This window comes from Vanellus vanellus (assembly GCF_965231255.1).
Source record: "Vanellus vanellus genome assembly, chromosome: 3".
NCBI lineage: Eukaryota > Metazoa > Chordata > Aves > Charadriiformes > Charadriidae > Vanellus > Vanellus vanellus.
This window is the reverse complement of record NC_138907.1, coordinates 55,755,667-55,769,193: the sequence shown is the minus strand read 5'-3', so window position 1 is coordinate 55,769,193 and position 13,527 is coordinate 55,755,667. Positions and strand designations below refer to the sequence as shown.

The 13,527-nt window shown below is 35.5% G+C and overlaps 1 protein-coding gene across 1 annotated transcript in view; it reads right to left on the bottom strand.

Moving 5' to 3' along the window:
• Positions 1-4,461: 4,461 nt before the first annotated feature.
• The window catches only part of STXBP5 (syntaxin binding protein 5), a gene marked incomplete at its 5' end in the record, with an annotated part of 105,871 nt that continues 96,805 nt past the window's right edge, over positions 4,462-13,527 (bottom strand). The window contains 5 exons of the mRNA XM_082481873.1: positions 4,462-5,224; positions 5,944-6,164; positions 8,404-8,515; positions 9,318-9,483; positions 11,928-12,297. Of these exons, the coding sequence (XP_082337999.1) occupies positions 5,183-5,224; positions 5,944-6,164; positions 8,404-8,515; positions 9,318-9,483; positions 11,928-12,297 (911 nt within the window). The 3' untranslated portion in view covers positions 4,462-5,182. The remainder of the gene's footprint in view (positions 5,225-5,943; positions 6,165-8,403; positions 8,516-9,317; positions 9,484-11,927; positions 12,298-13,527) is intronic.

The following is a 13,527-nucleotide window of genomic DNA, read 5'->3' as shown; positions in this document are numbered from 1 at the left end:
CACACTAAGATATACATAAACGAGAACTGCTACACATCAAGCATGCTCACCCACAAGTGGGCAATGTTAGAAAAAATTTACTGATGTTTTTTATTTCCCCCCCCGTGGTGCTGGTACAATGAAACAGTAGCATAACTAGAAAGCAGCATGTTTTCCTAGTTCTAACCACTACAGATAGCAGAGCTCAGGTCTAAAATAACACAGTACTGCTTATTTACAATTCCATTTTAAAAGGGAATATTTAAAACATGTTCCCACCCCTCTCCCTTTGCATCGCTTATTCCTGAATGGTAGTGGTAATCCACATACAACTCCTTACATGTTTTCAACTGAAACAGTTTAACTTCTAGTTATTATTTGCCTGGTAGTATGTAACTTAGGTACTAACAAAAACAAATACAAGTGTCAAAGAAACCTACAGCTGTATGACTTCAACATTTATAGGTGTTTCACATGAAAAACTAAAAGGAATACTGATTGATACACTTCATTTGATTGTTCCACGTTTCTGTCTCTTTTCTCTCTTTTTATTTTTTTATGAATGCCCCATCTTTAAGCCTAAACTTTATAAATTGTAAGAGAATCGAAAACCACAGTACACTTATCTGGCTCGAAACAGTAATAAAGTAGATGATATCCAGCACATCTTTGTAACATGCCTAAGAAAGAGAAATTGGCCCAGCTTAACTTAGCTTTTCAATGAAAAGCGAAATAAAATCAGTTTAGCTGATTTGCCTACACTACACATCTTTTTTCCGTTTTACTCACTTCCTCCTCTCAAACATCATTAATTTCTGTCTACAAAGTATTTGAAGATTTTGTGGTAGTAGCAAAGCTATCAACATCCACCCAAAGAAATTCACAAAAATTATACAGGAAATTGGCTAGAATGACGGAAAGGTTCAACTGACAAGTTACCTTGCAACTCTGAGAAGGCCGCAAGGCTTCACGCTCCTTCGCCCCCCCACTGAACTTCAGCTGCTGTCAATGCCCACCCGGGTACGTTAAACCATGATGAGAAAGAGAGGGCACTTCAGCCACAGGCTGTAAGTTTTCCAACACACATTTGATATACAAAAAAAACCCCCCTGATTTACACGTAAAGAGCTGATGTATAATCAAGATTCATACATTACCCAAAGAAAAGATTTATTGGACAAACCCCACTTCAGTTTTAGGGAATTTTAAAAGTTCAAGGAATGGAGCTGAAAAGAGTCTTTCATGTGTATACCTAAAAAAAAAAAATAGAAAACCAGACAGCTACAGACTGCACCTACTGAGAAAACTTTTACATTAGGTTAATTTTCTGAATGCACTATCTTCCCTCTCCATACTTAGGGAATTGTTTAACAATGTTCCAAATGGGAGGTAAAAATAAGTATGACTATTTTCTGCAAAGCAAAATGGGCTATTTGTTTTCATTGCTTAGTAACTGTATCATCTCGATATGAGATATGAATGTATTCATAAGCTTAAAACAACTTCTTCTATGGATAATATACATACTTTAAGTACTTTGACTTAAAAATTGAACATAAATCTTTTTAAAATTAAAGGTAGAAGTGCACATATAAAAATTATTTAAAACTAAAAGTATATTCTTAAGCAGTATGTATAAATATAACAGATTTCATTGTATTATCTAGTAACAAATCTGAAAGTGTTGAATTTATAAACTCAATGCCGACACAGGATAAGTGCCTTTCATTAGATTCTATATTGTATATACATATTTTGCTAAGAAAACACACATTCTAAATGATAGTCACATAATTAGCAAATGTGCCTGAAAGTAATCTGTTCTAAAGTCTTTACTGAATGTGTGTGTTTATATACAAATAATGAACCTGAACTGCACAAATACAGAAACAAAATTAAGGAATAAAATACCATGATTGAATTAAAGTGCAGGAAAAATTCAAGTTTAAAAGTTCAGGTAAGATCAGTGCCATTAAGAAAAAAAAAAAAAAAAAAAAAAAGGAAAGAGAAAAGGAAAACAAAAAGGAAAAAAGGAAATTAACTTGCTTCCAAAAATCCTCCTTTGGATGTAGCTTTCCAACATCACCTGCCATGCAAGTACCACCTTAGGCAAAAGTCTTTGCATAAAGACAGACAAGGAACACAGCTATATATTACTATATTTTATAACTGACTGTTTGCTGAAGAACAAATCACTGGAGATGCCCGTGGTGTAACACTTTCAGACTTATTTGGAATACACGCATATTTACACATATCAACATTCAAAAGTTACAGTTTGGCAGGACTAAGGTGAAGAAAAGCTTCTTCAGTTTACAGTTCCTAATGAGAGACACTACATATAAACAGATAGGTAGCAGCAGTTTCTTACACTTCCATCAAAAAAATAAAAAAGTAATAGCTCAGTTGTATTTTATAGTTTTCCAGACACTCTAAAAAAAGATTCACACAACTAAAATGCTAGCGAGAAAAATGGGGTGCTTCCCCCCCCAAGGATTTCAATATACTTTGCTGTAGAAAAGGTGCACCACCAATAGCAGAATAAGATGCAATGATGTTATGTATGATCAACTTCCTTCCACAGAGAAGTAAAAAGGAATGTTTTAGACTCAAATTGTACATGGCCCCTTTTATTGACCAAGAATCATTTGTGTATTCATCTCATGAGCAATCACTTCATTAGTTTTCAAATCTAGAAGCATACTCTGAACATACACAACAGAAAAAAGATTCAACTATGATAAATTCTGTAATACCAAATAAACCACTACTCTTCTTGTCCTGGCAGACAGTGTCTCATTGCCTCTTATTTTTTTTGCTTGCTGGTGGTTATCAAATGTTTCTTGATGGGAAAGGAAAGTATAGGTTTTTTTCAAGCGAAGGTCATCTTCCATTGAACTGATACCATGATTTGCTGAAGAGTACTTTTGCCATCCTCTCCCACCGAGCCTGACAAGACTAATTTTCCAGGATTCTGTTGCTCTGAAATAAGTTGCTCTTCACCAGGTCAACTAACAATCAGTCATCTCGATTTATAAATGTGAGATAAGGAAGGGGACAAGTGTCAGATAGGATATTTTATTTTTGGAAATGGTATGGATAGTAGTTTATCTAGTTTTATCCTACCTGGATTTTCAACAAAATGGTGTTAAATATGTATTAATTACACACTAAAAGAGAAATTAACACGCAGACGCAAACATTGTGTGGCAAGCTGAGTTAAGTAACTGGAGTTAACATTGCCTCAGTAGGTATGGGACAGAGCCATCAAGAAATCACGATGCTGCTTGTTCAAATTGTTAAGTTCTCTTTTGTCAAGTTCTTTGAACAGTGGACACTGTATGGCATGCCCCTGTACTGACAACAGAATTCACTCTTTCTTTTAAATTAAATGTTACTATATGTAAAATCAGAAAATTTATCAATTTCTGCTACAAAGCCCAAACATATTTGCCTTTCATTTGAAAAATGAATTAAGAACCATCACTAACTTTAATATTTTGCATCCCTAAAGTGTTTTGTAAGGTTGCCTTATCTATGCACCTGCAACATCACTTTACAATACAAATATAACCACGGTTTTGCTTTGGGACCTTTTGGAAGATGTGCAAAACAACACACAGAATGTGATGCTTGGAGAAGCAAACCCAAATGATTAATTTCAGACAACGTAGACCTATCAGCTTCTAAGTACCCCCTTTCATTAAAAAAAAAAACCCTAATCAGTAACTTTCCTGCTTTGAGGAAAAGAGAAGTCTAAAATAATTTTTGAAATGCAAACATTTATTTTAAGGAATCCTCTCTTTTTAAAAGAGCTCTAGTTATTCCCATTGTTACAGCTTTAGTGCAGCAGTCATTAATGAGTTAGCTCAGCTATATTATTTACCTCACCCAAACTAAACATTATTTCAGCAATTCCTGAAGTTTTAGTGGCCACTTGAAAATACTGCCCACATTGAAAATACAGCTTTAGAGACTAAATGCAAACTTTAGGCCAGCTGCCTTTCGTGCTGGGTGGAGCTGAGACAGGTACTCGTAAAATAGCTCTACTAGCAGAATTTAGAAATTAGCTGAACAACACGCTGACAATTATTAAATATTAGATGCTTGCCATTATTCATGCATCAGCACCTCCACAGAGTGTAAAACTGTTTTAAAACCTGAGTCCAAGATTATCTGATTTCATAGTAAAGGACTAAAGGGGCATCTAGAACTTAAGTTTTGAGCAAAACTATCTCAGCTATTTTAATTAATGGCTGTAAAGATACATTCTGTTAAACATTTATAAAAATTCACAGCATGAATGGAACCCACAGCCAATTCTAAGTGTTATACAAACCGAACCGATAACTACTTTTGGCAAAAAGTGATATTTAACTGAACAGAAGTTGAAGTATTCTTACCACAATGAAGATGTTACCACATTTCACATTGCACGGCCATAACACAAATGAAAACTCCCAGCATGACACACATTCCAGTCATATTATTCACTTTTTTAATGCAAAAATTGTGTATTCTCTGGTTTTGCACTTCACAGAATATGATGTGAATACAAGAATACTCAATCAGGGGTCCAAGAAAAGACTATGCACAGGTCAACTATGTATACAACTTTCAACATGAAATCTTCCAAGCTTCCAGCTTTTCCAATGAAAGAAGTGACAGCAAACTTCAACTCTTCTTCAACAATAATGGTAAATATAGGGAGTCCTAGAGAGGGTAAGTGTAAGTCAGCTACTGTCCAGCAAGACAAACAACTTTATTCCAGCTCTTGGACCCCTGATTTATTGCCTCTCCTCACAGGAGGGTATAACACTGGCGGCAATTACAATAGCACAAGAACTTTTGGCATATGAAATATTAACACAGGATTGACCCTGCATTGCCCCTGCCCATCTCACACTAAGTTTTCCCTTTACCCTCTTTTCCACACGTTCTAGTTACCTTCTGTGTTCCACCTCTCAGCTAACCAACAGCTAAGAAACACTCAAGTTTGTTTTTTTCACGTGTGTTTCTTTTAAATATAAAGCTCCTCAGTTAAAGCCATGACTGAGGTAAAACAGTGTGTGATTTGTGCTAGGAAACAACAGTATCCAATGGTGAATACTCCTTTAAATTTCAATGGTCCTGCCAAAATTAATGAAAAACCAAGATTTTTTTCATCAGGACAAAATTAAACAGATGTAATTGATGAGCATCATCAGAATTGGTACCACTTCTTGTCTTTGTACTTCAACATCATCTAAAAAACAAACAAAAACATTTTCTAATTACTGTTTCTATAAGGTATCAAAATATCTATAATGTACTTTCAAAAAGTACAATGATACAAACAAATTATATGCTTGCAAAGCAGCAGAAAGAGGGACTTTAAGTCTTCTCAAAACTGCAACAAAAACACTGCTGAACTGCGAGGATTTAGCATGATGAATTTTCTAATGGTGGCATCACTGCTGATGACCTGGCCTCAGATAGAAAAAGACGTTTTTTGGGAGAATGGGAAGATTGCACGAGCGTTTAGGGGATGGAAAGAGATCTGCCTGAACGTAGAAGAGAACAGCTGTCCTATGTAGTCACTGAGGAAAAAAATTGGACTCATGGGGTTTGCATACAACAATTGGATCTTTCTTAAGAACCACACGAATCTCACACATTACTCTTCTCTAATTCAGTGACAAATTCTTTATGTAATAGGAACTGAGCTGCACTTTTAGAAGTCTACATGCCACTCGGGCAGAAGGTATGCTCTAGACCAACATGCCACAACACAAAGCTGTTTACATTAATACTTAATTATTAGGAGTAATGATCAATTGATAAAAGGAAAGTGTCCTTTATAAAAGTTATTGCATTCTCTTTAGATACCTCTAATATCCAGTTGCAGATATCAGTTACTTGCAAAACTTGCATTTATTTGATAAAGAATCAGTTTAATGTTAGTTTAACACATAACAGACTCACCTCATGAGCGTGTTTAGAGAAAGAATCAGCACTGTAAAGCATAGCTGCAGTTTTTTCTTCCAGTTCTCCTAGTTTCTGTCCTCTTTCATCTAGTGCCAACCGGGCTCGCGCTAGTTCACCGACTACACCAGATGCTGCTCCTTTGACACCTTCAATACCCCCAGGCCCTGGAATATGCTGGGCAAGACTCCTGGATGCCTTCCCAGATGCTGATTCTCCAACTGGAGGCATTTGTAAAACAGCAAAAACAGAATAGTAAGGTTTTCTATCATTATTACATAAATATCAATGCAAATAGTTTATAGAGGTGTCATTTCTTTGCATGGACTTCCAACACCTAATCATAGGCATGACTACGAGCAATACTCACTAAATGTTACTAGATGTAACTATTTAATAAAACTGAGATTTTTCAAACATATTTCTGAGTTTTCAGGCAGGTTATAAAATTATAATCTTTTCATGGCTCACGTGAGAAATCAAAACTCTCAGAACTGCTGGCATCACACTCACCAACAGAATTATGCCGGTGAAGTGGTTTTTAACAATATAGTCCACTTCACAGGGAAGGTGTTGGGAGTTCAGCAGACAAAGCAGGAGAATTTTGAAAATACGAATTGTGGTCAGTTCTGGAAGTGCTTTGCTGGTGTAGCCAGCCAGTATGACTCCACCAGCAGTTTTCTTTGGTAGAAGTTCAGTTTTAGATGCAGACATCTAAAGATTCCATGTCCGTAGTCTCATTATTGTAAAAATCTTGTCAATAAAAGTAACGTAATGCAAATCATGAAAAGGCAGTACAGCTGTAAGATCAACTCAGCTCACCCTAAACACGAGTGGTCAGCTGAACAGCTCTCTAGACTCTAGCAGCCACGCTGACTACATCTCCTTTGCTCATAATGGGAGATCAGCCCTCTAGTTCAGTCTAGACACTTAAAGGATGTGTCAAACTCATGCTGAATTGTGTACTCTACAAAACGTTGAGTGAAGACCAAAACATTTTTGGGTGCTGAACTCAAACCAAATAATCTTTAACTTTTTTTTTAAACAATGAAATTATGGTTTAAATATTTTCTTTTTTTCACCTATAGGAATAGTAATATTAACTTGTTTAACAAGTTTTGATGCAGGATTTCAAGATTTTCTGATTTGATTTTACGCTTCTAGGAAGAACAACTTAGATTTCAATTCACACTATAAATGTCTTTCTCTGAATTCCTAAGAATAAAAAAAGAGACATCATTTTACTTATTACAGATTCTGCTGTGACCTTCATGTCACACATGTCACTATTTTAAAGACATTTTCAGATGTCTTTTGAATTGTCACTGAATTCACTTTCAGGATACAATTAGGCTTTTTTCTCCCATTCAATACTATTTTCCTTCTGAAGATCTGAGCCAAATCTTGATGGTGGAAACTTGAAATGATGTAAAGACATAGCTTCTAAAGTCACAAGAGTGCTTTTCTGTTGCCATGAAAAGGCAGTTTTTCCCTGTTCCAGTCACACTAATTAAACATATAATTTGTCCACACAGATTTCTCTAATAGAGAGCCTTTCAAAGTATTACACATACAAAAATACAAACAGAATTTCTAATGCTGAAAGTGACCTCAAAGTGTATAGGCCGAAGTAGGAAAGACTTAAATTATTAAATTTAATCTTTATTGGATAGATCAAGAGAACCAATAAAGAAAATAAAGGATTGCCAGGGAGCCTTGTCTGTTTTAACAGCTACATATCACATTAAAAAGGAAAGTTCTTCTTACAAGTAAACTTGCATAATATGGTGTTTTATCTAACAAATATATCTGAATAAGTGGAAGTTGTTTTCCTTAATATATTATTCTATGATTCTGTAAAACGCTGCAAGCCACCACATTAAGAAAGGAAAACAACAAAAGACAATGAGATGACAAAGCAATAAACTTTGCTAAATCTGAGTTTTCCTGTCCTATGAACAAGAGACTGAATTGAACTATCATATAGTTCTGTCCTTGCTCTCATTCCTAAGGAATCTCTGCACAAGCCAAATGAGGAAAGAATCTAGCAAATGAACTAAAGTAGAACAGAGTTTTAATTTTCCCACTGTCCAGAACACTGTTCTCCAGAACCAACCCCTTTCAGTTTAACATTAAGAAAAGCATGGTCAATACTATATACTTCATTAAGATGAATAAAAATAAGATCAGTTGTCCCATTTCTTGGTTTATAATCTACTCCTGAACAAATGAGGTAAAGGAGCTTGTGAGAAGATAGTACCAAGCTTTTCTAATCTTGTTGGTAAGGTGTACAACACACAAAAGCTATGAAAAAGCATTTGTCATTCCTTTTTTTACTTTCCTCTTTGCAAATGTAATGTTCTATTAACACAGATGTAATGTTCTATTAATACATTTCTCAAGGATTATCTGCTTCCTTGGGTAGAAATACCAGAAAAATAAGAAATACGAAAAACTTACAGAGTTCTTCTCTGTCAAGTGACTGTGCCCCACCTCCAAATAGACCTTTAAAGAAGCCCCTGTTCGGTGCTTCTGGTGTTTCTACGGGAGTGAAGAGCTCACCCAACATTTCCTTTGCAATGAAGAAGAGACACAACAAGGCATAGATTATTACACACAAATTAATGGAATAGTCTTTCACTTTAAGGATTTATTTTGTGGATTTGAATTTCAAAATTAATATGATTTAATAGGCATCTGCTGTTGCAAGGCGACTTAGGAAATGAAAAATAAAAACACACTCAGAAATGCGTCCAAACCATCTGTTCTGTGAGTTGCAAGTTTACAGCTCATGAAATTTAGTAGCAAAGAAATTGGTTCCAGTAAAGCTACATTTGCCCCTCAACAACTTGGGCAACACTCCTGATCTTGTTCTGTTGAAACTATATATATGAATGCTCATAGCCATGCATGGTACAAAAGTAGAGCTTACAGCCTGCATCTCTGCTATTTCAGTATTCTATACAACTTCCAAGCTGAAAAATGGCTGAGAACCTTTTCAAGCTGTTAATTCCCCTGAAACATAATAGCTTCCTTCAAGTATCCTGAGTCAGCTTTCCCTCCTTACGTCAGCACGCATCTCACCAGCATCAATTGAACAAGGGAGTTTTGATAACTGCCCATGTTAAACAAGGAAATTTCCTATCGATCAAAAAGGAAATTAAGTAAGAAACTGTTTCAAATACAAGAGGATGGATGAAACAGTAAAATTGAAGACTAGAAGTGATTCATCCTGAATCAGGCACTCTACAGTAAGAAAAATAAAAGCACCAAAGCCAAAGTGCTCAACTTTATACTGTAAGCATTATGAATCTAGAAGTGAGAACCTCAGAGCCTAAGAAAATGGTGATTTTATTTTATTTCAAATTCATTACCTGAAGATTTTCACATGTTTCTTGACTGTAGGTGAGCCTCTGTATCTCAGTTGGTGAGACAAGATACAGTGCTTGTCCATTATTGGTGAAGCAGAATGTTCTGGCTATCCGCATATTGGTGAGTGGCAGGTAATATACATCCAACAATGGCCTTAAACTTGGCAAACTTAAGAAAAAGAATTTAAAAAACACCACTAAATATAGCAGGATTGTCTGTTGTTGATCAAATTTCTAAACCACAATACATTCTTTTTCTCTTCACCATAAGTACCATATAAACAGGGTAAATGACATATACACTTAAAGCCTTATTCAGTAATTACTAACAAAGTATTTTGATAAGTATCTACTTTTTACAATTAAACATCCAACCTCTTCTTTCAGGTGAAGAATTTCTCCTTGATTAAAATGACAAGCCCAAAAGACCTCTTCTCAAGAACACCTGAAAATATACAGGGGTGTGTGCTTTCAAAGGAAAAGCTAATTCAGCAGCCTCAACAATATTAAGAATTATGTCCACTTTTTTTATCTGATTGCATATTTAAGAGGATGTCCTCTTAGAGCAAGGTTTGCTTACCTTGTATTTTCTGATTCTGCACATGTAACTGTAGTACCTACTGCATCACGCTACTGAAGAACAGATGCAACACGCTCAGGCTGTAACAATGCTCTTGCTAGCAAACATTCCTCTCCCTCAAAGTAATAATAAATGCAAGCAAGAAGTGACTGAACACCTGATGTCTTGATAAAGAAGAACCCAAAAGAAACTGCTGTCTCAAAAACATCCCCTATGAAATTTGTGTAAAAACATAATTTACACAAGAGTTAACTGCACGTGTACCAACAAGACATCAAGCAGCTTCTGCTGCAGATGCCATCTGCATAAGTTTGTTATTTCTAGAACCGAAAAAAGCAATAAAGGGGCAAAGTGAAGCCAAAAGTAATGAAAAAGAAAGATGCAGTAACCACAACAGTAAGTGTTGGGTTTTTTTTGGTATGCTACTGAGATTTCTAAATGTTAAGCTTGCATTTTACAGATTCTGGCTTGTATCTTAGCAGACTTAATCTAAGACAAACAACAGGAAGAAGAACAGGTAACATGACTTTGGAGGCAAGTTCCACAGGTAAGAAATAAAAAGCAATATTCTCTTGTAAGCACATCACCCAGAAACGACACTTCTGCCATGCATGTATCCAAAAATAAGAATATTCCTAGGAGTGAGTTAGTAACAGGGAAGTGCTTTGCTTCAGACCAATGGAAGCAAAAAACATCCTTACAGCTTCAAGAAAAAACACAAAAACATTAGATAGAATAAGCATGACATCCATGATAGCATTTTCAGAAAAATCAAACAAATTTAACAGAATCTTAACTCTTGTCTAAATTTTTATCAGTAGGTAAGTATTGGGCATCTTGGGTATGATACAATGCTCTCACAACTTTACAAAACCAGCGCATTAAATCCACTTCCCAGCAGAAATTCGTGCTTATGAAATGGAGTTAATAATTGGGAGTTCAACTTCCCTACACAATATAACAATTCAATATTTATAGTTTAGCACCTACCTCTATGCAAAGTTCTTTAGAAAACACAATGAATCCTGCAGAAAACCGGATTTGTTTGAATATATGGTACCTGAACATTAAGTTCAATTTTAATTAGGGGGAAAAAAGAACGTTTGCCCTGCAAGGTGAGCAGTATTTTCTAGAGATGTTTAGAACATATGCTGGGATATAGATCAATGGAGTTAACAGATGATCAAAACTTATTTTTTAATTGAAGCATGTATCAGATCAGCTTTAGTTCTATTCCTAAAAACTTCCTGAAGAGGTATCTTTTTAGAAAATTTCCCGAGCTGAGAGCTTGTTTTCACAACCTTAAAAATAACCTTTTAGGAATTTCACTGGCATAGTTTTATAATGCCATGTTACACATTCATCTTAGCATTAGTAAAGACTAAAATGTAGGTGGAAGGACAGATATATACACACTGCTGTTCAGAATAAAATAGCATTTGGAAATATTCAAGGAAAAGGACATGTTAAAAGTTACACAGGTGACAGGCAAGTACACTGAAACATTACTTTTACAGATGTTTGAACTCATAACTTAAGCCTCTTTAGATTATTTCTATACTACAACTTTAGCAATTCATCTTGTCTTTATAGCCTGAGTTTAAGGCCTTTAAGACACAATCAAGCTACACAACAAAAAGATAAGCTTGAGGCATGAATGTGATGCGAACAGCTGCACAAAAATAAGCAGAATTGTGGTCAGGGACCACTGAAGGTCTGACTCAATGCGGTTTTCCCCATCAGGGAGTAAATTTACATTTGAGAATCTTCATCAACTCAAGAACCTATATCACACATTTGGAACTCTTTGTTGAATCAGGGTAGCTTGAGCTAAACAGGTAAACTTTCTCATGTGTTGAAGGCATAACAAATAGGAATGCATAATCAAAACTATCCAGGCCCAAGTGTTAGAAGTTCATCAACACTGAGCGAATGTAGATTTTAATTTATATTCTTATGGAAAAGGAAACTTCTTATCTAGCAGAAGACTAATTGTTCTTTTTATATTTAAGTTACTATCAAACAGGTCTTACCTAAAAGTCATAATATGTCCATTGGCACAGAAACATGCAAGGCAGATACTGTTACTCAATGACACTATGTCTCCACGAAGAACAAAAGAAGTCTCTGTTATGTTTTGCTTATAAACACAGTTCTGGGATGGCAGTGAGATAACTTTTGCTTGCTTTTCTGAACATATCACTGCATATTGGTTTTCACTGATTTCCTGAGAGGAAGAAGGGGACACTGAGACAGGTCGTCGCTTTTTGGATTTATCTTTTTCATCTTTATCTTCAGGAACATTGTGTTCTCTCCAGGGTTCATGTGCTGGTGGGACCAAAGATCCTGTGGTATCCAGAAAAGCCATTCTCAAGATTGCCCCTTTTAACCTCAGGATGGTTCCTAGGATAAAGAAATTGAGCACATTTCTAAAACAGTTCTCCTAAACTGTCTTTAAAGCTACAAAATATTTCTTTAAGCCAGCAAAACAAACAAAAAAAAAAAACCAAACCCACAAAACCCCAAGAACTTAGGCTTGCCTCTGTAGCAAAACAGACATACCAAAACCTTTGATGTTTACAACCCAATGTAGCATGTGCAAGAGCACACATATATTCAAGAAAATGTTAAACCAGTTTTCAAGGGTTAAGTGTATGCATACCCTTCCATTAACTTCAAAGGAAACATACACATTTATTAGGAAAGCCAAGCTGGAATGCACATTTGTATTCAAGTTCAGCATCACAAATGCAATTCTCTCCTGAGGAGGGCACACGGTGGTTAATATCAACAATAAATGTTCAGTCCAAAGTGAGCACCTCCTTTTTCTTCAATATAGACAGGTTCAGAAACAAGCAACATGAAGGTTTTTTTCTGCTGCAGTTCATGCTCAAATCCACTTCTCTCTAGCATAAAATGAAAGAGGAAAAGTTTTCCCTCCCCACTGTTTAAATCACTGTCTCCGTAGGCCAGATCTTAAGCTAATACATTTCTTATTTCACTTGCATGTATTCACATGCAAGTAAAACCATGAACGTTTGCTAACGTTGCAATTTGCATGTCCTGATACCATCCATCTGTGTGAGCACAGCGGAGCACAGCAGCATGTTCTGCGTGAGACAGTGGTAGCAGAAGAATGTGCCTAACAGCACATTCAGCAAGGCATTAATACATAATTACAACAAAATCAGTTGCTGTATATCAGAAAAACAAGACACAAGACCTCTCACAGCAATCCAAAAGAATATTTTATCACTAATATTTAAAGCTAGTTGTTCAATATACAACCCTTAATTTATATTCCCTTTTCATGACACAGGAAAACTGAAAGTTTTGTATCTCATTACAAGAAAAGATTAATTTGAATATTTGAAATACCCATCTGCTCTGCTATATCTGTTTAACAATTGTCACATACTACATTAAGGTTAGAAAACATGCTTTTCTGAGCAAGTATACATTGAAGTGATATTTTTATATTATATGAGGTCATGTTTTCAACTTTGCAACTTCACTCCAGTGATGAAGTAACTGATCTAGAATTGTTAACTCTAGACTAGATTGTTAACTGTTAATTTAATGAAGTATATATTAACTTTCAATCAATCCATAATTAAGAAAAAGCATCTTTAA